We start from the raw sequence: 25,673 nt of genomic DNA, 5'->3' as shown, positions 1-25,673 counted from the left end.
CATCCTTTGTCGTGAATTGATAATCTGGTAAGCAGACAGGTTTCCTGGGTTCTGTGAGCTGCTGTAGCAAATTAATGGAACCCAAGAAGGGACGAGGGTCATGGGGACCTCTGATTTCTACCTAGTCGGTCACGAGGAGGAGTGACAATGGGGACACGTGACTGATGTCTGAAGTCCAAGCAAGGAGTCGTAGGAGCCCTCAGTTTGCAGTTGTCCCTTCAGAAGCCTAAGCCCAAAGGAACAGCCTGGGCTTGTGATGACGTCTGATGTAGAGGGCGATCTTGTGGGACTGAGTGCCTCTACTCGTGGAATCTGATGCTCTCTCTGAGTAAAGAGTGTCAGAATGGAGTTGAATTGCATGTAGGACACCCATGGTGTCACAGAACTGCATGTTGGTGGTGTGGTGGGGAAACCCCACCCGTCATGCTCTGCAAATAGTGATCAGGACATATTTACTTATGAATTCATAAAGGGCTTAGTTTTATTGAAGACCCCAGAGACCAATGCAGATTATATAAATATAAAGTTAGAAAAATAATTTGTCTTCCAACCAATCGTAAGTATTTTCCCCCTCAAAACTGCACTATAACTTGAAATGCAACACTTGCCTTGGGCAGTTTCTGAATCCAAAACTTCTTAGTGGACTTTTGCTTCTTCTTGCACTTGTGGCACATATATAACTCTGTCTCATCAAGCTCTTCTAAGTCAGTAAAACTGCGAAGACAGTCTAAAACAAAATTGATTTTGGCAGCATTAAATGAGGATGCCTTTTATACAGGAAGTGTACTATAGGGAAAAAAAGACTATGAACTTTGAAAGTGAACAATTCGGGTTCAGATCTCAGCTTTATTAGCTATGTGACCTTAGAAGAATCAGCTTTTCTCTTGCAAAATGGAGACCCTCAAAAAAGTCTACATTGAAGAACTGTTGTGAAGAAGAGAAGTAACATGTATAATGTGCCTGGCATCATGTCTAACATCTGGTGATGATCAGTTCATGACAAATGACATTATTGTAGTTGGGTTTACTATTTTTAGTAAAAGAATTAATCTGAATAATTCTGACAGAAGTGGTTCCCTAATGAAATCAAGGTTCAAACAGCAGTTTTCTCTCAATGTCTTATATAACAAAGGACAGAACCCCAAGTTCATAAAAAAGTCAAATTTAGATCAAATGTTTCACAGTCAGAATTTATTCAAAAATAAACATAGATTACAAAAGGCTTCATCACTGACCTTCCTACAATATCACCAATGAATCCTTTGTTTCACACTCTACTCAAAATCCTGTGAGATGGACCATAGGTATATTTTTTCCTTTCAAAGATTTAACTGCGTCATCTGGGGTTTAGTAAACTTTGGCCCCAAGCCAAACCCAGCCACCTGATTCTGTAAATAAAGCCTGGGATGTAATCACACCTACTCATTTATACACTCTCTGGCTGCTTTTACACTACAGCAGCAGACCCGAGCAGCTGTGACACAGGCTTTATTTGTTGAAAAGCCTAAAATAATTACCATCTGGCCCTTTACAGAAGAAGTTTGCCGAATCCTGGCACAATCAGTAATATATTCAGAAATCCATATAAAATGAATGCATTGTTTTGTGAAAATTAATATACTATTTTTTCAGAGAAAAATATGCATGCCTTTGTATCCACCACTCTGGTAAGGACAGGCACTATCTCGTACTCGGGGAGCCAGAGTTTACGTGAGTGGCATCCCCTGGAGCTGTGGAGGGGGTGGCCAGCCCTGTTCAGAGCTTCCTAGGTGCCTCTTCCCAATCAGCGCCCCCACCCCACCCCCGAAGTACTCACTATCCCAACTTTTGTTCAGTCATTTCTTGGCTTGTCTTTATAGATCATATATAATGTCTTTATGCATCTTTAAAACAGTACGATGATTGGTTTGAGAAGTTGGTTGGATCGCAAGCACAAACAGCATATAAGGAAAGGCAACATTGTACTCAAGAGTCTTCAGGTTATAGTCCACCTTGGCATTACAGAGAGTATAAGGAAGAGCCCCTTCAGGGAAGTTAGTGGGGCAAAGTCTAGCAGGATTTATGAGTGGGCCAGATTCTACACAGATCAACATGTGTCCAGAGGACCCATGTGCTTTTTTTTTTTAAGCATACTTTTTAAAACTATAACATAACATCAGTTTCAAGTATTTATATATATTGTGAAATGATCACAATAAATCTAGTTACAATTAGTCACCATAAGTTACAAACTTGTTTCTTCTGATGACAGCTTATAAGATTTATTCTTAGTGACTTCCAAATATGCAATAAAGTATTAACTGTAGTTAGCATACTATTCATTACATCCCCATGACTTACAAGTGCAAAATCGTACTTTTTGACTCCCTTTACCCATTTGACCGACCCCACGCCCTGGATCCTGGCATCTACCAATCTGTTATCCTTATATATGAACTTATTTTTGTTTTTTAAATTCTGTTAAGTGAGGTTGTGACTCATTGGAAAAGCCTCTGATGCTGGGAGGAGTTGGGGGCAGGAGGAGAAGGGGACGACCGAGGATGAGATGGCTGGATGGCATCACTGACTCGATGGACGTGAGTTTGAGTGAACTCCGGGAGTTGGTGATGGACAGGGAGGCCTGGCGTGCTGCAGTTCATGGGGTCTCAAAGAGTCGGACATGACTGAGCAACTGAACTGAAGTGAGGTCATATGGCATTCGTTTTTCTCTGACTTACTTCACGTAGCAGAGTACCCTCAAGATCCATCCATGTTGTCCCAAATGACAAGATTTCTTTTTCATGACTGAATTATATTCCACTGTGCATGTGAGTGAGTATGAGAGAGTGTGTGCATGTTATCACATTTTCTTTACCCATTCATCCATCACTGGACACTGTATCTTGGCTATTCTAAGTGCTGCTGCAATGAACATGAAGGTGTGTATATCTTTTGAAATTAGTGCTTTTGTTTTCTTTGGACAAATACCCAGCAGTGGAGCTGCTAGGTCATATGGTGGTTCTGTCTGTAATTTTCTGAGGAGCCTCCATACTGCTTTCTGTAGCGGCTACACCAATTTACAATCCCGCTAACAGTGAGTGAGAGCTCCCTTTCTCCACACCCTCCTCAACACATTAGTTGCTGTCTTCTTGATGACTGCCACTCTTATAGGTGTGAGGTGGTATTCGATTTGTGGTCTTGATTTTTATTTCCCTGATCATTAATGATGTTGAGCATCTATTCATATACCTGTTGGCCCTCTGTTTGTCTTTGGGAAAATGTCCATTCAGATCTGCTCATTTCTTACAGCTGACTCCACTTATATGCAGATACTTTTTAGTAGCAAATGACCCCTACTCCAGTACTCTTGCCTGGAAAATCCCATGTATGGAGGAGCCTAGAAAGCTGCGGTCCATGGGGTCGCTGAGGGTTGGACACAACAGAGCAACTTCGCTTTCACTTTTCACTTTCATGCATTGAAAAAGGAAATGGCAGCCCACTCCAGTGTTCTTGCCTGGACAATCCCAGGGACGGCGGAGCCTGGTGGGCTGCCGTTTGTGGGGTCGCACAGAGTCGGACACAACTGAAGTGACTTAGCAGCTACAATACTATATAGTTTGTGTCTGGTTGAACCCATAAAGCAGAACTGTGTATATGAAAGGCTGACTATAAATTACACATGAACTAACCCCCTCATTGTTCAAGGGTAGACTGTAATCAGGTGTTTTTTTTTCCTGCTATAGAGTTGTGCAAAATTTTTAAAATATATTTTAGATATTAACTCCTTATCAGATACATGATCCAAATTCAGTAGGGTGCCTTTTCATTTTGTTGATGATTTCCTTTGCTTTACAGAAGCTTTTTATTTTAATGTGGTCCCACTTGTTTATTTTTCATTTTGTTACCTCTCATTTTGCAGTCAGATCCAAAAAATCATCACCAAGACTGATGTCAAGGAACTGACTGCATATATTTTCTTCCAGGGATTTTAGGGTTCAGGTCTTAATGTTCAATTCTTTAATCCATTTTGAATTAATTGGTGTTTAAGTTAATGGTCCAATTTCTTTCTTTTACATATGGCTGTCCAGTTCTCCAGACACCATTTATGGAAGAGACCATCCTTTCTCCACTGTGCATTCTTGTCTCTGTTGTCATAAATTAACTGACCCATGTATACATGATTTACTTCTGGGTTCTCTATTTTGTTCCATTGATCTGTACATCTGTTTTTGTGTGAATGCTATACTATTTTGATGACTGTAGCTTTGAATTATAATTTGAAGGCAGGAAGCATATAATACTTCCAGCTTTTTCTTTTCTCTCAAGTTCTCTCAAGAGTGCTTTGGCTATTTGGGGTTGTCTGTGGTTCCACACAAATCTTAGAATTATTTGTTCTAGTTCTGTGAATGATCCTACTGGTATTGGTTGTAATGTTTCCTCTTTCATTTGATTTTTATCTGTCTGAGTCCTCTTTTTTAAAATTGTTTTTAATATGCCTTTCATTTAGTCATTTACTTACTTGTCCGCGCCCCATGGCGTGCAGGATCTTCCCTAGCCAGACAGTGAGCCCATGCCCCGTGCAGTAGAAGCACAGAGCTCTAACCACTGGACAGCCAGGGAATTCCCAGTCCTGTCTTTTTCGCTTGGTAAATCACAGCTAAAGGTCTGGCAGTTCAGTTATCTTTCCCAAGAATCAGCACTTAATTTTACTGATCTTCTCTACTGTCTTTTTTGTCTCTACTTCATATATTTTTGCTCTGATCTTTGCTATTTCCTTCCTTCTAGTAACTCTGGATTTCATTTTTCTGTTCTTTTTCTAGTCCCTTGAGGTATAAAGCTATGTTTCTCAGACTTTTTCTTGTTCCTTGAGGGTGGGCGTTTACTGCTCTGAGCTTCCCCTTTAATGAGCGTCTCAGATGGAGCAGTGGTAGAGAATCTGCCCGCCAGTGCAGGACACACAGGAGACACGGGTTCAATCCCTGGCTTGGGAACATCCCCCAGCGAAGGGAACAGCAACCCACTCCAGTACTCTTGCCTGGGAAATCCTACGGACAGAGAAGCCTGACAGGCTGCAGTCCACAGGGTCACCAGGAGTCGGACACGGCTAAGCGTACACGCACAGCCCCTCTGAGAGCTGCCTTTGCTGCGCCCTGTGAGTCTGGCGTGCTGTATTTCCTTTCCCATTTCTCTGAAAGTCCTGTTTGACTTCTCTTCTGATTTCTTCTCTGAACCACCAGCTGTTCAGTAGCAAGTGGTTTTCAGCTCCACATCTGTCACTTTCCCAATTTTCTTCTTGTAGTTGACTTCTATTTTCATACCATCATGGGTGTGAAAGATGTTTGATAGCATTCAGCCTCATTAAATTTATTAAGACTTGTTTGGCGAAATTCCTAGTGGTCCAGTGGTTAGGAAGCCACACTTTCACTTCTGAGGACCCAGGTTTGTTCCCTGGTCCAGAACTAAGATCCCATGAGCCGTGTGATGTGGTGCAAAAAAAAAAAAAACACAACTTGTCTTGTGGCCAAAAATGTGACCTGGGGAATATTCCTTGTGCCCTTAAGAATGTGTATTCTATTGCTTTTGTACGGAATGTTGTATGTCTGTCTGTTACATCTATGTGATCTAATGTATCATCTAAAGCCAGTGTTTTCCTTATGGGTTTTTTGTCTGGATGGTCTATGCACTGATGTAATTGGGGCATTAAAGTCCCCACTATTTATTGTATTGCTGTTTCTCACTTTAAGTCTGTTAATAGTTGCGTTATACAGTTACGTGCTCCTGCGTTGGGTGCCTAAATATTTACAAATGTCACACCCTCTTGTTGGGTTGACCCCTTTATCATTATGTATCACCCGTCTTTGTCTCTTATTGCAGTCTTTGTTTTAAAATCCATTTCGTCTGATACGCCTACCCTAGCTTTCCTTTGTTTTCCATTTGCATGGAATGTATTTTTCTATCCTTCTACTTCCACTCTGAGTCCTTATTATCTGTAGTGAGTCTTCTAGATAGCATATACAAGGGTCTTGATTTTTTAACCCATTCAGCTGCTCTGTCTCTTGACTGGAGAACTTAGTACATTTACATTTAATTTTTGACATAATTAACCATAATTATTGATGGGTATGTGCCGATTACTATTTTCTTAATTGTTTTCTGGCTGTTTTAGATAGTTCCCCTCTGTTTTCTTGCTCTCTTCCTTTGTGGTTTGATGACTTTCTTTAGTGATATGCTTAAATTTCTTTCTCATCTTTTGTGTATTTACTATAGGTTTTTACTTTGTGGTTACCAGGAGGCTTACATATGAAAGAGTTAGAACTTTATAACAATCTATTTTAAGTTGATAATAAGTTAAAACACATTCTAAATTTCTTCCTGCCCACATTTAAGTCACATCCTTTTATACTGTACCTCCCTTAACAGTTAATTATTGCAGTTACAGTTATTTTTGCTACTTGTCTGACCTTCATTCTAGTTTTGTAAGTGGTTAATCCACTCCTTTTACTATATATTTACCTTTGACAGATTTACACTTCTGTATGTTTTGTAATTAGTGCCCCTTATTTTCATCTTAAAGAAGTTTCTTTAACACTTCTTATAACGTTAGCTTAGTGGTGGTGAACTCCTTTAGCTTTTGCCGGTCTGGAAAACTCTATCTTGCCTTCAATTCTGAGTGATAAATAGGCCAGGCAGAATATTCTTGATAGAATTTCTTTTCTTTCAGCACTTTGAGTATGTCGTGTTACTCCCTTCTAGCCTGCAAAGTGTCTGCTGAAAAATTAAGATTCTCTCCTTGTTTTTAACTTTTGACATTTTTAAGTATAATGTGTCTTGGTAAATTCCTTTGGGTTCAGTATTTTTGGAAATCCCTGGGCTCCCTGGATCTGGATGTCAGTTTTCTTCCCCAGATTAGGGGCATTTTCAGCAATTATGTCTTCAAATTTAAGTTTTCTGCTCCTTCCTCTCTCTACTCCTTCTGGCACTTCTATAATACAAATGTTCTGTGACTTCAATACTTGGTACTTTTATTTTCTATCTCTTTGTTGAAGTTCTGTTTGTTGACCCATTCTTCCCCTGAGATGGGTGAGCATCTTTATGACAATTATTTTGAACTCTCAGGTCAATTACTTATCCATTTATTTAAGGTTTTTTTTTTTTTTTAATGAGGCTTTGTCTTGTTCTTTCATTTGGACCATAGTCCTTTTGCTTGACTCTACGTATTAAATACAAGAGCCAACTCCCCAGTCTTGAAGGAGTAGATTTTGTGTAGGTGATGAACCTTACTGCTTAACCATGCTCTAGCTGCTGGCTGTCTTTCAAAGCTTTCTGATTGTCTAAACAGCTGCCTATTTTATTGTTAATAGTTCCCAGGAGTTGAAGGTATGCCAAGGCCTGTCATTTTCCCAAAGGGAAAAATCTCAGGCAGCAGATTTTAAAGTATGCAAATATATACAGTCCTATGGGATCTGGAGGTGTCCCTCCCACCAGAGTCCAAAAAATTGGGGTCCAGACGAGAGTATAAACTTCTTTTCCGGAAGATACCAATGATCTATGAGATGGTCTCCCTGGCCTCTGTTTCCTGAGAGGACTTCTGTAAGCCCCTAGAAGTACCTCAAACCAGAAGCCTGTGCCTCAGGCCAAAGCTCTAGATAGGGAGGTTGGCCGTCTGCGCAGCGCCCTGGGGGTGGTGGCCTACACTGTTACAGTCCTGTGTGACCAAGGGACCCAAGCCCCCTCCCCCGGGCCTCTGGAGACAGGCAATCAAGGGGCAGCCCGTAGGCTGCAGCCACAAAAACAGGAGCAGCAGATGTGTGTGAAAGCTCCCCTCCAGGAGATACTGGAGCTGTGGAGCATGGCAAAAGAAGACCTCACTCACCATCCACACTCTCTGGAATTGATTATGGTGAGCCTTAGATGTGTGTTTAATTAAAAGCCTACCCTTCAGGCTGCAGCTATGATGATGTGCTAATAGGCCTCTTTCAAAGAAAGGCTGAGCTCCTAGTCTGTTGCTTCTTGTGCCTAGAGGGGGTGGTTGTTTACAGTCCTGTGGGACCTGTGAGCATGACCCCTGCTGGCCACCAGTCAGGTGATACAAAGGTGTCCCCTGAAAGCAGCTACAAAAATCTGAGGTCCAGACAAGGGTGTAAGCCTCTTGCTGGAAGATACTGGTGACCTAGGGCAAGGCCGAAGGTGAGCACAAAGGTTGTGTCCACTGGCCTCCATTCTATGAGAGCAACTCTGTTGGCCCCTAGGACTGTGCCAGATTGGAGGCCTGCCCCTCAGGCCAAGGCTCCTGCACAAGCAATCTCAAGACCGGGTGGACTTCAGTCTGTGTTTCTGTGCAATGCTGTGGGGATGGCAGTTGGCCAAGAACTGTCTTTCCACTGTTAATAGTCTCACAGGGCCCAGGAATGCATGCCAGGTGATCAAGGGGCATCCCTAGGTGGGAGCTGACACGTGTACAAGTTCCCTCCAGGAGATGCTGGTGCTCTGGAGTGTGGCAGAGGACATCCCCAAGATGGTGCCTGCTGGCTGGAGCCCAACAGAAACAGAGTATAAAGATGGCGCCCCCCCTCCCCCCCCCCCGCCCTCCAAAGCAAAAACCACATACAAATCATGGCATCTGCAGGGTCTACCAAGGCAGAAGAGCAAGAAGGTGGTGCCCTCCAGCCTCCATCCCTAGAGGGAATCCCAGCAGGCCCCTGCCTCTCAGGCTGACGCTTTAGGATCAGCAGATAAGCCTCAGAGGCAAGTCCTGGTGCTTTTCAAATGACTGCTTCAGTGTGGAGCCCTGAGAGCCCGTGCGTGAGCCCTTTAAGAGCCACTTCCACGTCTCCTGGGTCTGCTGGATGCAAGCCCTGCTAGTGTTCAAAGCTAGATATTTTGAGGCCTCACCTCGCAGGTGCAGGCCTTAAAAGTTGGGGTGCCTGGGTGGGTTTCAAACCCTTCCCTCCTTACAAAGAAGCTCTGGGTGAGGGGTTATGGTGAGATTATGTCTCAGCCTTTCCTACCCACTACAATCTGGTTTCTTTCTTACTTGCCCAACGTGCAGGAGTCTGTTAGTTTTTAGGGTTTTTTCAAAGCAAACTGTTCCATACGTAGCTGGAATTTGTGCATCCATGAAAGGAGGTAAGCTCAGGATCTTCCTGTGTCACCATCTGGAGTTGCAACCCTCCCTCATGCATTCGTTTTTCCTTTAAATTGAAGTATAGTTGATTTGCAAGTTGTATTAATTTCTGCTGTATAACAAAGTGATTCAGTTATATATATACACATTCTTTTTAAAAATACTTTTGCATTTTGGTTTATCATAGGATGTTGAATACACAGTTCTCTGTCCTATACATTAGGACCTCACTGTTTACCCATTCTGTATGTAATAGCTTTGCATCTGGGAAGCCCAACCTCCCCCTCCATCCTTGCCCCTGCTTTCTCCCCCTTGGCAGCCACAGGCGGGTCTGTGCTCTGTGAGGCTGTTTCTATTTCACAGATAGGTTCCTTTGTGTCATATTTTAGATTCCACACGAGTGATACCACATAGCATTTGTCTCTCTCTTTCTGGCTTACTTCACTTAAAATGATCCATCTATGTCCCTGCAAATGGCATTATTTCATCCATTTTTATGTCTGGGTGGTGTTCCACTGTGTCTATGTACCACATCTTATCCATTCATCTCTCAATGACCATTTAGGTTATTTCCACATCTTGGCTATTGTGAACAGTGCTGCTGTGAATAGGGGTGCATGTATCTTTTTGGATTAGAGTTTTGTCTGAATATAGGTCCATGAGTGGGATTGCTGGACCATACAGCAATTCTATTTTTAGTTTTCTGAGAATACTCCATACTATTTTCCATAGTGGCTACACCAACTTACATTCCCAACAGTACAGGAGGATTATTCCCTTTTCTCCATACCCTCTCCAGCATTTGTTGTTCGTAGGGTTTCTAATGATGGCCATTCTGACCAGTGTGAGGTGGTACCTCACTGTAGTTTTGAATTGCACTTCTCTAATAATTAGTGATGTTGAGTATCTTTCCATGGGCCTGTTGGCCATTTGTGTTTCTTCTTTGGAGAAATGTCTATTTACAGTCTGCCCATTTTTCTGTTGAATTGCTTTTGTTGTTGAGTTGTATAAACTGTCTGTATATTTTGGAGATTAATCCCTTGTCAGTCACATTGTTTGGAAATATTTTCTCCCATCCTGTAGATTGTCTTTTCATTTTGTTTCTGGTTTATTTTGCTGGGCAAAAGTTTGTAAGTTTGACTGGGTCCCATTTGTTTATTTTTGTTTTCATTTCTATTGTCTTGGAAGATGTAGAATTAGAGTCCTCATGCATTGCTGGCGGGTCTGACAGTACCTCAAAAAATTAAAGAATTACCATATGATCTAGCAGTTCTACTCCTAGGTATATTCTCAGAAGAACTGAAAGCAGGGACTCAAACAGATATTTGCACACTTATGTTTTCAGCAACATTTTTCATAATAGCCAAAAGGTAAAAGCAACCCAAGTTTACATCAACAGATTAGTGGATAAACAAAATGTCATATATATGTACAATGGAGTATTAGCCTTAAAAAGGAGGGCAGTTCTGATACGTGCCACAGTAACAATAAACCTTGAAAACACCATGCCAAGTGAAATACACCAGTCACAGAAGGACCACAGTACGAGTCATGGAAAGTAGAACGGAGGTACCAGGGCTTGGGAGAGAGGAATGGGGAGTTATTGTTTAATTAGTACATTCTCTGTTTGGGGTGATTTTAAAAGTTCTGGAAATAGTGGTGATGGTTGCAAAATATTGTGAGTTTACTGGCTGCTGCTGAACTGTACACCTAAAAATTATTAACGTGGTAAGTTTCATGTATATTTTACCAGCATTTAAAAAAAAAAAAGCTTTAAAAAAAAATTAAAATCAGTATCTGCCTAAAACTTTCATGAACAAATAAGACAGGAGGCAAGAATGATGACTCTGAGATGCCAGGTTACTCAGCTTCTCTATCCCATATTAACCAGGTGCTTTTATGACTTGCTAGCAAGACACCCTTCTCAAGGTCTCCCCAGCCACGCAACACTGAGAAAGAAAACAACCTGATGGTGGGGCAGCATTTTCCCCCTATATTTAACCTGCACTGAACCACTTTCCTGTATGGAAGCATGCAGTTGTTCAGAGGGAGATACTAGTGAGTTCGTAGGTAGGCACTGTAAAAGTCTTATGATAATTATTTAGAACCTCTAATTTCAGGAATTTGATACCCTTCTAAATGTTGAGATTAGTGAAAGAATGTATCAGTATTTCCCAGCAACTCATTTGCATTTTTGAGACCAAAATGTAAAATGCATAGGTCCTCTGGACTGCCCTCTTGCTTTTCCCTCCTTGCCACACTGGTGGGCGCCTCTGCAGCCACAGGGCAGCCCTCCCTCCACTGGGAGGCCGAGCCGCTTCCCATCGCACACCCTGAGCCTCCTCTGCACCTTGCCTCACCCTGCATCAGCTGCTCCTTTTCTGAAACAGAGCCCCTCCCTCCAGCAACCTTCCGGTCCCTCTCTTCTCCCTGACATAATTTCAACCTCTGCCAGCATCTTTTTACTTTCGAACATTTTTCCTTTGTGTTTTTATTCCTCTTGAATTTTTGAGAGGCTTAAACTAAACTTATGGGGTAACCAACAAGGAAGTGGTCCCACGGCCAACCTATGCACAAAACAGTACAGAGTGCCCTCCATTTCAAGTGAGGCCATACATAATATACCGAAATGAAACAGAAGACAAAATGCCCATTAGACAACTCAATACAAGCTGAGCCTAGCGTGTACAACACTCAGTTTTAAAAAGGGTGACCCAATTGCTTCTAGGAGCCCTCTCTGTGTTCTCTCAACTCTCCCTGGAACTGCCACAGGAAGCCCACAGTTCAGTTCAGTTCAGTTCAGTTGCTCAGTCATGTCCGACTCTTTGCAACCCCATGAATCGCAGCACGCCAGGCCTCCCTGTCCATCACCAACTCCCGGAGTTCACTCAGACTCACGTCCATCGAGTCAGTGATGCCATCCAGCCAGCTCATCCTCTGCTGTCCCCTTCTCCTCCTGCCCCCAATCCCTCCCAGCCCACACCTGCAGCTAAACCCAGATGATGGTCAGTAGACTGCTGTGCCAGGGGCAGCCTCTAGGGAGTTTCAATAAATGACGTTATAAATCCTCACCAGGTTTGTAGAGAACTACTCCCACTACCAGTCATCTTCCTATGAATTTTAGAAAGCTGCTTTAGCTCTAGAAAATTAAGGTCTGTTTGTCAAGGTGTCTATGGGTTAAAAAGTGACAACTCACAATCATTCTAAAGCTTCAACTGCTTCCTTTTTATAACGTTTTTTAGATGAGATTCTAAATTAAAATATTCATAACCATGGTATTTCTGGAAATAGGCTTATAAGGGAAGTTTGCTTTCCTTTTTTGCGCTCTTTTGAATTTCCCCCCAATTTTACAATAAACATACAAAGACTTTGTTTGAAACATCTCCTTGACATTCACAGATCTGACAATTGCTTTGATGTCTTAACTGTATGAAAAGTCTGAATGACCCTGAAATGTACTCCATTTTAATATTTTGCAGCAGCGCTGAGTGCGAATTTCACCACAGAGCTCATATATAGATGTGAGTCACATGGTCAGTGACCAGTCTATGAGGCATCCAGCACTCACACCTCAGCCAAGTTTTGTTGTTCTCTACTTACCTTCACTAAGGATCTGAGGAAACTGGCCAAATTTTTCATTTGTACTTCACTGCATTTCATAAGGAAAAGTGTGTGTGTGTGTGTGTTTCATTTGTATTTCATTGCATTTCATGAGGAAAAGTGTGTGTGTGTGTGTGTGTGTGTGTGTGTGTGTGTGTGTGTGTGTATATGCCATGGTGGCTTCTGAAACTCTTAAGATTCTTAAAGGTTTCAGGGCATAATATTTCCAAGTGTCAGTCTAACGAATTATATAAACTGTTTGTAAAGGGACTTTCCTGGTGGTCCAATGGCTAAGACTCTGCCTTCCAATGCAGGGGATACAGGTTTGATCCCTGGCTGAGGAACCGAGATCCGACATGCCACAGGGTACAGCCAAAAATTTAAATATAAGACTTGTAAAAAAAGAAGTGTTTAAAAAAAGACCTGTTAAATACTATCCTATAGAGAGCAGAAAATAAAAGTAGTTTGTTAAAGTTACTGAATCATGTTTGGGAACGCATGTAAGAATAAAGATTTAAAATTAAAAAAATAAAAAAAAAAAAAAGGGTTCCTAATCCAAAAAAAAAAAAAAAGTTACTGAATCACTTTATGTACTACATGAATCTAACAGGGCAGTAATTTGGAAGTGTGCATAAATAATCCACATTTTGTTTTACTCCTCCAAAGTAAATACATGAAAGTGATACAATAAGCTAAAAATATATAAAAGAGATGAAAAATAGTTCCATTTCTTTCTGAATCCCACTACCCACTAAGATCATCACTGTGAACAGGTGCACGCTGCTCTAGAATTTCAGTGCACATATTTTTTAAAATCTTATACAAATGGAAGAATTCATGGGGTAGATCTATATACATACTTCCGTAGATAGTGTCTGACTCTACAGTATTTTGTGGCTTTCTTTCTGTGGCCTAGCTATTGGTCAGTTGTAGGATCAACAACTGTAGGATCAAGCTATATGATCAGCTGTTGATCCTAACACCAATATATGAGTTCCCTCGTTAGGAAACCTTCACTAATATTGCATGTAATCTGTCTTTATCATCTTGACCAATTTTGCTTTCCTTATACTTTCTTGAATATAATTGAGACTTATTATTTTTCCAGATGTTAAGCTGACCATGTGCATTTCTCTCTCTTTTTCTTGAGATGTATTTTTGACTGCACTGGGGCTGTGTCTAGTTGGGGCACGAAGGCCTCTCATTGTGGTGGCTTCTCTTGTTGCCGAGTATGAGCTCCAGAGTGCAGGCTTAGCAGCTGTGGTGCACAGGCTTAGCTGCCCCATGGAATGTGGTGTCTTTCCAGACCAGGGATCGAACTTGTGTCCCAAGTATTGGCGGGAAGATTTTTAACTACTGGACCATCAGGAAAGTCTTGCATTTCTTTCTTATTCATGTATTTGCCAAGTACTTTATATATATATATATATGTGTGTATATATATATATATATATATATATATATATATATATGTTACAAATATTAGTTTCAAGTTTATTAACTCCTTTTCCACTTTGCTTATGGCATCTTTTACCATTATACAGTTAAATTTACTAATTTCTAGCCTTGGTGATATACTTAGCACTCTCCTACAATTATAAAGAAGTTTTCTTATGATGTCCTTTTTTATTTTTCACACTAAATCTCGAAGCCTCAAGTTAATGGGAAAACATGTACGTTAGGAATGAAATTAATGTTTCCCAATAAATTTTCACTTACACAATTTATTGACTAATTCTTTATTTTCTCCACTAATTTGAAGTGTCTTTTTCGCCATATAGTAAATTCCCATATACATATTTTCTAAACATGTACCTGTTAAATTAGTGCCTCTAGGACACTACTTATATTATCTCTGTCCTGCTCCATTATTTTTGTTCTAAAACATTTTAGTTCCTCTTAAGAATATCTGCTTGTAGAAGAAATTCTGAACTAATCATAATTTTGGGAGTAATTTGGGAGGAAACTGACATCTCTACCATATTGGGTCTTCCCAACCAAGAATATAACACAGCTGTTTATTCTGGCCTTTTCTGTCCTTCTATAAAGTTTTACAATTTTTTCATCTTACATATTTCTCAATAAATTTATCTTTAAGTACTTTAGAGGTTTTCAATACAACTGTGAATAGGATCTTTTGCTATGCATAAGAAGGTTAATTTTTTTTTTTTGCCTGTTTTCTATTTGGCCATCTTACTAAACTTTTTGGCTCCAGATTAAGAACTTATTTATCAAATTAATACCTGTGCTTATTTTTGTAAGTTGAGTGCTAGAAAAAGTGGGTCTCCTGCCCAGTCCTGTATTTCAGAGAGAGCTAGTGTTAAACATTCTTTCATAACTTCCAACTGATTCTTTTGAAGTGTTCTAGGTATGTAAGCACTTGGTCTTTCCTCTTCATTGCCTATTCTTATTTCTCTTCCTTATCTACTGCCTTGTCCCCCAGCAGTAGTTCTCCTGGCTGATTCCCGACTGTAATGCAAAGTCATTAGTGCCTCACTGTTAACTGGATGACCACTGACAGCTTTCGATGGATAATCTTCAACAGGCTAAGAACACGTTTATTCCTATGATAAAAGGGCTTTTGATGCTTTTAATCAGTAATAAATTTGGAATTTTACCAAAACCTATTTGGGCATTTTGATTTTTCTTCTCCCAATAAATTATACTTTCTAATATTAAATCAGTCTTGCATTATTGGACTAAATCCTACTTGATCTCTATATATATTGTTTTAGGACAGTCCTGGATTCTACTCGCTAACATTTTACTTAGGATTCTTTGATTTACAGTATTAGTAATATTAAACTACATTTTCTTTCCTTTTGGATGATATTTTTGTTACAATTTAGACCTGAGGTTATGTTCAGTTCAGTTCAGTCGCTCAGTCGTGTCCGACTCTTGCGACCCAAAGAGCCACCAATTCCCGGAGTTCACTCAAACTCACGTCCATTGAGTCAGTGATACCATCCAGCCATCTCATCCTCTGCCGTCCCCTTCTCCTCCTGCCCCCAATCCCTCCCAGCATCAGAGTCTTTTCCAATGAGTCAACTCTTCACATGAGGTGGCCACAGTATTGGAGTTTCAGCTTTAGCATCAGTCCTTCCAAAGAACACCCAGCACTGATCTCCTTTAGAATGGACTGGTTAGCCTCTCACAATATACACCCTTTCAATTACATGATTTCAAATGTCAGTCATGTTTCTCACCATCACTGCTCCTTTTTAAATGGAAACTAACCTGGCAACCCACTCCAGTATTCTGCCTGGAGAATTCCAGAAGAGCCTGGCAGGCTACAGTCCATGGGGTTGCAAAGAGTTGGACACCACTGAGCGTGACTAACAACGTTAACAATTACAAATCCAAAAAGCACAAAAGCAAACTACTAGCCAAGTAGACTTTTAAGCATGTAAAAGCAATAGTTTTACACATTTCCATTCCCATTTAATAAACAAATGTGTATCATTCAACTAAAACTAATCACACTATGAACCATCCAAGAAAAAATAGTGCCCTTAATTGTTATTAACGGCAAACAAAAAGAGAACCACACCCTATCATATATTTTTTAAAGCTAACAGTAAGGGTGTTATTTATTTATTATTGAAGTATAGCTGATTAACAATACTGTCTTAGTTTCAGGTGTACAGCAAAGTGATTTAGTTATGCATACATACATATTTTTTTCAGATTCTTTTCCCTTATAGGTTATTACAAAATAGTGTGCTACACAGTAGGTCCTTGGTGGTGATCTATTTTATATATAATAGTGTGTATCTGTTAATCCAAAACTCATTTATCCCTCTCTCTACTTTCTCCTTTAGTAAGCATAAGTTTGTCTTCTATGTATTTGACTCTACTTCTGTTTCGTATTTAGTATTTTTTTTATTCCACATGTAAGTGACACATGGCAGATACCTATCTGACTTACATCACCTAGTATAATGATCTCTAGGTCCGTCCATGTTCCTGCAAATGGCGTTATTTCATTCTTTTTTTATGGCTTAATGATATTCCACTGTGTATATATATATTCTACACCTTCTTTACCCACTCTTCTATCAGTGGGCATCTAGGCTGCTTCCAGGTCTCGGCCATTGTAAACAGTGCTGCAGTGAACACTGGGGTGCGTGTGTATTTTCAGATTATGGTTTCCTCTGGATATATGTCCCGGCGTGGGACTGCTAGGTCATACATATGGTAGTTCTATTTTTAGTTTAAGGAACCTCCATACTGTTCTCCACAGTGGCTGCACCAACTTACATTCTCACCAAAAGTGTAAGAGGGATCCATTTTCTCCACACCCTCTCTCTAGCATTTATTGTTTGTAGACTTTTTGATGATGGCCGTTCTGACTGGTATGAAGTAATACCTCTTCACTGTTTTGGTTTGCATTTCTCTAATAGTGATGTTGAGCATATTTTCATGTGCATTTTGGCCATCTGTATGTCTGTTTTGGAGAAATGTCTGTTTAGATTTACTGCCAAGTTTTTGATTGGGTTGTTTGGTGTTTTGTTATTGAGCTACATGAGCTATTTACATACTTTAGAGATTAGTCCCTTGTTGGTGGCTTCATTTGCAAATATTTTCTCCCATTCTGTGGTTTGTTTTTTTTGTTTTGATTACGGTTTCCTTTGCTATGCAAAAGCTTTTAAGTTTAATTAGGTCCCGTTTGTTTTTGTTTTTATTTTCATTATTGTAGGAGGTGGATCCAAAAAAATATTGTTTCAGTTTATGCCAGAGAGTGTTCTGTCTGTGTTTTCCTCTTCAGAGTTTTATAATATTTAATCCTACATTTAGGTCATTAATCCATTTAATTTTTGTGTATAATGTTAGAAAATGTTCTAGTTTCATTCTTTTACACGTAGCTGTCGTTTTCTCACTTATTGAAGAGACTGTCTTTTCTCCACTGTATAGGCTTGCCTCCTTTGTCATTGATTAGCTGACCATACCTCTGTCTGGACTTCCTATCTTGTTCCAAATGATCTATATTTGTTTTTGTGCCAGTACCATACTATTTTGATTACTGTAGTTGAGGTACAGTCTGAAGTCAGGGAGCCTGTTTCCTCCAGCTCTGTTTTTTACCCTTCTCAAGACTGCTTTGGCTATCCGGAGTCTTTTGTGTTTGCATACAAACTGTAAACTTTTTTTGTTCTAGTTCTGTGAAAAATGCTATTGGTTATTTGATATGGATTGCACTGAATTTGTTCATTGCTTTGGGTAGTAGAGTCGTTTTTATATTGATTCTTATAATACAAGAACATGGTGTATCTCTCTGTGTCATCTTTGATCTCTTTCATCAGTGTCTTATAGTTTTCTGAGTACAGATCTTTTGCCTTCTTGGGCAGGCTTATTCCTAGGTATTTTGTTCTTTTTGAAGTGACAGTACATGGGACTGTTTCCTTAATTTCTCTTTATGACCTTTCATTGTTAGTATACAGAAATCCCAGAAATTTCTGTGTCTTAATTTTGTATCTTACAACTTTACCAGATTCACTGATTAGCTCTAGTGGTTTTCTGGTAATGTCTTTAGGATATCCTATGTATAGTCTTATATCATATCATCTCAAAACAGACACTTCTTTTGGAACCCTTGTTTTTCTTCTGATTGCTATGGCTTAAGACTTCCAAAACTATGTCGAATGAAAGTCGTGAGAGTGGACATCCTTGTCTTATTCCTGATCTTAGAGGCAATACTTTCAGATTTTCACTGTTGAGTGTAATGTTAGCGGTGGGTTTGTTGTACGTAGCCTTTATTATGTTGATATAGGTTCCCTCTATGCCCACTTTCTGGAGAGCTTTATTTTTTTAATCATAAATGAATGTTAAATTTTATCAAAAGCTTTTTCTGAATCTACTGAGATGACCATAGGGTTTTTATTCTTCAATGCGTTAATGTGCCGTGATTTGCAGATACTGGAAAATCCTTGTATCCCTGGCTAAATCCCACTTGATCATGGTTAGGGGTCCTTTTAATGTATTATTGAATTCAGTTTGCTAATATTTTGTTCAGAATTTTGGCATTTGTGTTCATTAGTGATAGTGGCCTGTAATTTTCTTTTTTGTGGTATCTTTATCTGGTTTTGGCATCAGGGTGATTGTGGCTTTTTCTATTGAGTTTAGCAGTGTTCCCTACTCTTTAATATTTTGTAATAGTTTCAGAAGAACAGATATTAAGTCTTCTCTAAGTGTTTGATAGAATTCACCTGTGAAGCCATCTGACCCTTGACTTTTGTTTACTGGAAGTTTTTAAATCACAGTGTCACTTTTAGTATTTAGGACAGGTCTGCTCACATTTCTTCTGGTTCAGTCTTGGAAGGCTATACGTCCCTAAGAACATGTCCATTTCTCCCAAGCTGTCTATTTCACTGGCATATAGCTGCTTATGGTAGTCTCTTATGATCCTTGTATTTCTGTGGTGTCCACTGTAGCTTAGTTTTTCGTTTCTAATTGTAATGATTTGAGCCCTCTCTCCTTTTCCTTAATGAGTCTGGTAAAGGTTAATCAAGAACCAACTTTTAGTTTCACTGATCTTTTCTATTGTTTTCACTGTCTCCACTTATTTCTGCTCCGATCTTTATGATTTCTACTAATTTTGAATTTTGTTTTCCTTTCTCTAGTTGCTTTAGCTGTAAGACTAGGCTGTTTACTTGAGATTTTTCTTGTTTCCTGAAGTAAGATTGTCTTACTATAAACTTCCTTCTTAAAATTGCTTTTTCTGTGTCCCCTAAGGTTTTGTAATGCAGTGTCCATTTGGTCTAATGTGTCATTTAAGGCCTGTGTTTCCTTATTGATTTTCTGTCTGGATCTGTCCATTGATGTAAGAGGGGTGTTAAAGCTCCCCACTATTGTGTTACTGTCGATTTCTCCTTTTATGACTGTTAGGAGTTCCTCACTGTATAAGACAAATGCTATGCTGGGTGCATATTCACAATTGTTATATCTTCTTGGACTAATCTTGATTATTTTGTACTGTCCTTTTTTGTCTCTCATAACATTTTTTTATTTTAAAGTCGATTTTGCCTGATATGAGTATTGCTATTCCAGCTTTCTTTGATTTTCATTTGTATGGAATACCTTTCTCCATCCCCTTTCAGTTTGTATGTCCTTAGATCTGAAGTGGGTCTCTTGAGGACAGCATGTGTGTGTGTGTGTGTGTGTGTCTTGTTTCTATATCCATTCAGCCAATCTGTGTCTTCTGAATGAGGCATTTAATCTGTTTACATTTAAGGTAATTATCAATACATATGTTCTTAAGGCCATTTTGTTAATTGTTTTGGATTTGTTTTTGTAGGTCTTTTTTTTTCCCCTTCCCTTGTGATCTGATGAATATCTTTAGTGTTAGGTTTGGGTTACTTTTTCTTTTTGTGAGCATGTATCTTATAGGTTTTTGGCTTGCAATTACCATGAGGTTTTGATATAGCAGTCTATATCCATATATATATACAAGATTAAGTCGCCAGTCTCTTAATTTCAAATGTATTGTACTCTACTCACCATTGCTGGTCTTAATATTTGTGTGTGATTGATTTCCTAATCTTACTGCTTGGTTGCCTTTACAACAGTGAACTTTCCCATTAGCAATTTTCTCATTTTCAGTTATAGCCTTAACTTTTCTGTCTAGAAAAGTTCCTTTCCTATTTGTTGTAAAGATGATTTGGGTGTGCTGAGCTCTTAGTTTTTTCTTGTCTGTAAAGCTTTTGATTTCTCTGTCAAAGCTAAGCAAGAGCCTTTCTGGGTAGAGTATTCTTGGTTGTGTGTTTTTCCCTTTCATCACTTTAAATATATCATGCCACTCCCTTCTGGCCTGCAGAGTTTCTGCTTTAAAAAAATCAGCTGATAACCAGACAGGAATTCCCTAGTTCCTTTTAATATTTTCTCTTTAATTTTTGTCAGTTTGATTAATGTGTGTCTTAATGTGTTTCTCACTGGGTTTATCCTGTATGAGACTCTCTGCACTTCTTGGACTTGAGTGTGCATTTCCTTTCCGTAGGGAATTTTTTGGTGATTATCTCTTCAAATACTTTCTCAGGCCCTTTCTTCTCCTTCTGGGACCCCTATAATGAAAATGCTGGTACATTTAATGCCGTCCCATAAGTCTCTTGGACTGTCCACATTTCTTAATTCTGTTCCAAAGCAGTGATTTCCAGCAATCTGGTGTCCAGCTCACTTTTTCATCTGCCTCATTTATTCTACTACTGATTCCATCTACTGTATTTTTCATTTCAGTTATTGTTCATCTCTGTTTTTTAAAGCATCTAGCTCTTTCTTGTATCCCCTCAGTCTATGCCTCCATTCTGTCCTGAGATCTTGGATCTTCTTTACTATTATTACTCTGAATTTTTATTCAAGGAGATTGCCTGTCTTCATTTTGCTTAGTCAGTTGTTCTTGGGTTTTATCTTATTCCTTCATCTAGAACGTATTTCTCTGCCATCTCATTGTATCTAATTTTGTGCATCTGTGGCCTCCATTTTCCAAGCTGCAGGACTATAATTCTCCTTGGTTCTGGTGCCTTCCCCCTGGTGGGTGAGCTTAGTCCAGGGACTGGTACTTGCCCACTGGTGGGTAGAGCTGGGTTTTGTCCCTCTGATAGGCAGGGCTGTCTCAAGTGATGTGTTTATAGTGACTGTTGGGTGGAGCCGGGAGCCAAAATGGCCACCTCTGGGAGAGCTCACAGTGATGAGCCTTCCCTGGGGTGTTCACTACCACTGTCCTTCCCCCTACAGTGAGCCACAGCTGACCCCCGCCTCCCCAGAACCCCTCTTAAGACCCAAAGGTAGGTCTAGTCCATGCTCCTACAGACTCAGTCCTCTGCCCTGGGCCCCAGTGCATGTGAAACCTCATGTGCACCCGCAAGCGTGGAGTCTCTTGTCCCCCCACTCCTGTGGTGCTCCTACAGTCAAGCCCGACTGGGTTTCAAAGCCAAACGCTCTGGAGGCTCTTTCTCCTGATTCCAGACCCCCAGGCTGGGGAGCCTGATGTGGGGCTCAGAACTCCCACTTCTTGGGGAGAATCTCTGTGATATGATTATTTTCCAGTTTGTGGGTCACCCTCCCACCAGATATGGGAGTTGATTATAAAACAGAAGCGTTCCTTCCATCTCACTGTGACTTCTTTGTCTTTTTGGGTGTAGAATATCGTTTTTGGTGGGTTTGAGTTTTTTTTTGTCAATGGCTATTCAGCAATCAGTTGCAATGCTGGTGTTTCTGTGAGCGGAAGTGAGCTCATGCCCTACTCCACCATACTGTCGCCTGCCTCTTTCTCATTCTTGAGCAGAAGTTGAGCCCTGACTCACAGGCAGATGTCCTTGATGGTTCCTCATGAACGATAATGCCACGGTGTGCTGCTGTGTCTCTATTGTGCAATTCGGTTACCTTATGAAAGTTTCTGAAATAAGGTGCTTTTTCATCTTGAAATTTTTCTAGCCTTCTGGGTCCTTTACACCTTCTCGAAAATTACCAGCATCACTTGAAAACCTCATTTTGTTGTATTTCACAGATACTGCATGGTTTAGAAATTCTGAAGCTGACAGTAAGCTCTTTTAATAAAATAAAAATCAAAAATGTGAGGATTCAAAGGAAAGTCAGTTGAGAATACAGGAAACATGTTTCTGGGCCCCCTGATGCTAATACCAATCTGTATCAGATTTCAGTGAGTCTGTGCCAAGAAAAATTCTATTTGGGATGTTAGGCAAATGCATTTTGTCACTTTTCTTGTTTGTAGTAAGTACAGCTTATAACCACCTGTGTAAGCTGTGTCATATACTCTCCTGGATGGTCTCCAGAAAGAAAAATCTCTCAGTATTAGAGCATTCTGGGATAAGATTAATTGAAATGTTACAGAAAGCAATAAGAGCCAAGTCTGTGACCAGTTCAGGAGGGGTGGGAGGAATCAGCACTGAGGAAGAGGAGGGCAGAAACGTCAACAAATGAGTGTCTCTGTGTCTTGGAGTCAAAAATCACCTGGACTAAAGCAGTGCTGTTAAACAGGAAATATTATTCAAATATGTACCCATCTATATATATACTGAGGAGTAACATTAGTGTTCCTATTGAAATTTTAAGATGAATCCAGTTTAATTTAGATTATATAGTTTAAGGCTAATTCCTTTAAAATTTTCATTGATTTCCTCTCTAAATGATCAAATAATGTTTGTTTCACGCTTAAGTTAGCCTGAATTCCCATGCTGTAAATATACAGGGAAAATGATCTGACATTTGCTATCAAGTAAACTCTGATATTTTCTTAATCTCAAACAGGCCAGAAACCGTTTTAGAGAAACATACTGTAGCCACATATTTTAGGGGGAAGTGGCATGAATGGGGCTTCCTTAAATTTATTCCATACTCTTGTTCAAAAAAGACAGACAACACTGTCAGATAGATGGAGAACAAACTAAAACCATCTACAAAGTGTCTTCATATACATTTTGCTGAATAATTTGACTCTAGAGCAGCACTGTCCACGCTGGAACTTTCTGCAATAGTGGGAATGTTCCGCATCTGTGATGACCACTGGCCATATATGGCTACTGAGCACCTGAGTTTTAAATTTCGATTGAATTTTAATAGGCACATGTGACTTTGTGGTTGCATGTTGGACAGTGCGGTTTTAGACCAACAGAACCTTCTTCTGTTCTGTAAGAAAAGATCACATAATATGTATATAAATCATTATGTCAATATTACTTAAAATGGTTAAAGGACAGAAGAGAGTTACTTTTGGTGTGCATGCCCTTCAGGGCAGAAACTCTGTACCTGCCTTCACTGTAGAGGCCTTAAGGGCAGGACACACACTAGACCCTTTTTTTTCCTATCCTAGTTTCTTCTTTCTCTGACTGAAAAGAATAATTAGTCATTTTAGTGGTTGATCAAGCACAGGTCTTTTGCCTTGACTAAAGTAGTTAGCACTCAGGAAGGAAAAAATTTGTTCAAAAATCTCTTAAATGTGAATTTTAATTTTCCAATTAAAAGCAAGGCCTCAGGCTTAGCCAACAGTTGTTATCATCGAGAGCTCTCAAATTATCAGTCATACAAAAGAGTAAATGACATCACAATTTATAAAGCTTTTCTGAGGTTCTTCCTCCCTCTGGATACTACAGGAATAGCCATGTCATTAGATCAGAAGAAAGTTTTGTGATAGATTTACAATTATTAAAAAGAAGACAAGAGTCTGGGGCAGAATGGATACATATGCGTGTATGCATGGCTGAGTCCCTTTGCTGTCCACCTGAAACTATCACAACATTAGTAATCGACTACACGCCAATACAAAATAAAAAGTTCAAAAATAAAAAGGGAAAGGTAAGAAATATTTTACACTTGACAGCAGGTCAATACCTCTGGCAGGTATTCTTGCTAAACAATTTTTTTGGATAGGAAGAGACATTCAGGTTTGACTTAAGTTATAGCACAAATTCACTAAAACAACACAGCACTTACAGATGAAGCTTATAAATGTATTATTCAGCTATTTCAGGGTAGGGGAAGAAATGCCAGAACATTAAAGTATCTTTACCTCGTAATGAACAAGTTGGTCCATTTTCTTGATTCTTAGAGCGCTTATTTCTGAACTGACTTGGAATATCTAATGAAAGGTCTTAAAAGGAAATAGGAAAACAGAACTGTTAAAGGAATATATAACCACACAAAAAAAATTTTCCAAAAATGATTTTTAAGGATTTATCTCTTTACTGTCTTAGCTTTCAAAGGAAACACTGCAGTTATTGTCTTAATACAGTATCATATCATCACATGCCAAATATGTCTTACCTAGGAATGGATCAAACTTTCTAGATTCTGTCCCACATATGAGACAGTTAACTTCATTTTGGAGAATGCCTCCGAATATAGCCGTGACAACCGTAGATGCTCCATTTCTAAAGAAAATCACATAGGAAAATATCTCAGTAAAATACTAAAATATATGTAAAAGCTCCTCTAGGTCACTCCCCACTCCCTTTGGGGGATATATAATTTAAATTATAGAATAACACAAAAGCTTAAAAGCTAAATAGATATATACCAAATAAAAGGTTTAAGCCACTGGCCTTCCTCTGACCCCTCTCCCAATCCCACTACTTTCTATAATACAAAAGTTACTAACACTGAACATTTGCCATTACTAATAGATCACATACATACTTGTACTCAGAGCAAGAGGACCCCTTTTCCCTCCAATATACCCCTCAGGAACAGGAAACCCCCGTATATTAGACCCTTTGCAAGATTTCTCATCATATAGAGATCTCTCTAAATTGCATTACTTTGAACAACAACCTTCATCAAAGATAGTTTAAGATTTTTTTTAGATGTTCACATTTGGGGAAAATGAGGTAAATACATTTAACATATCCTTAGTCATCACTGGTATAAACACTTAAACAATATAATTCCCTTGTAGAGAAAAAATGTGTACAGCACTGTAAGAACAGTAAGACACCAACTGTCCTAATGTTACTTAACCTATGTGTGCCTCAGCTTCATCAAATGTAAAACAGGAATAAATCCGTCTACCTTAGAAGCCTGGTGATGAGGAAACGAGAATATATGTACAATGCTTTTTAGACAAGTGCTTACCAGAAAGAAAGCCCTCTGAGTAAGCCTGTTTGATCTGAATAATCAGGGCTGCACCCGCCTTCTGCTTGTCTTCTCTTCCCCAAGTATATCTTGGATGTGCACCTCGCTCTGTGACAGGTGTGCGGCGTGCCACGGTTTGGAGAGTAACAGCTGACAAGGTGCATATCAGTCACAGTATGATTAGCAAGCACTTATGTACTTAGGTGCCAGGCTCCATTCTAAATACTTTCCATGTGCTAAACTAATCCTCACAACAACTCTGAGGTAGAGAAGATTATCCCCATTTTACAGACAAGGAAGCTGAGTTTCAGAGGTTAAGTAACTTGGCCCGAGTTCACACAGCTGGCTTGACCTGAGCACCTTCTCTGAACACTATGCTCCTTCTTTTAACAAT

The 25,673-nt window shown here is 39.6% G+C and overlaps 1 protein-coding gene across 6 annotated transcripts in view; it reads right to left on the bottom strand.

Moving 5' to 3' along the window:
* Window positions 1-25,673, bottom strand: part of USP3 (ubiquitin specific peptidase 3) — a 100,682-nt gene that overhangs the window by 8,612 nt on the left and 66,397 nt on the right. For all 6 annotated transcript variants that reach the window (XM_018054316.1, XM_018054320.1, XM_018054318.1 and 3 more), the window contains 3 exons: window positions 24,473-24,579; window positions 24,219-24,299; window positions 609-727 (listed from right to left, as the gene is read on the bottom strand). In XM_018054316.1, coding sequence (XP_017909805.1) covers window positions 609-727; window positions 24,219-24,299; window positions 24,473-24,579 — 307 coding nt within the window. The remainder of the gene's footprint in view (window positions 1-608; window positions 728-24,218; window positions 24,300-24,472; window positions 24,580-25,673) is intronic.

The sequence above is a fragment of the Capra hircus genome, chromosome 10 (assembly GCF_001704415.2).
Source record: "Capra hircus breed San Clemente chromosome 10, ASM170441v1, whole genome shotgun sequence".
In the NCBI taxonomy this organism is placed as follows: Eukaryota; Metazoa; Chordata; class Mammalia; order Artiodactyla; family Bovidae; genus Capra; species Capra hircus.
This window is presented reverse-complemented; position numbering and strand designations above follow the sequence as displayed.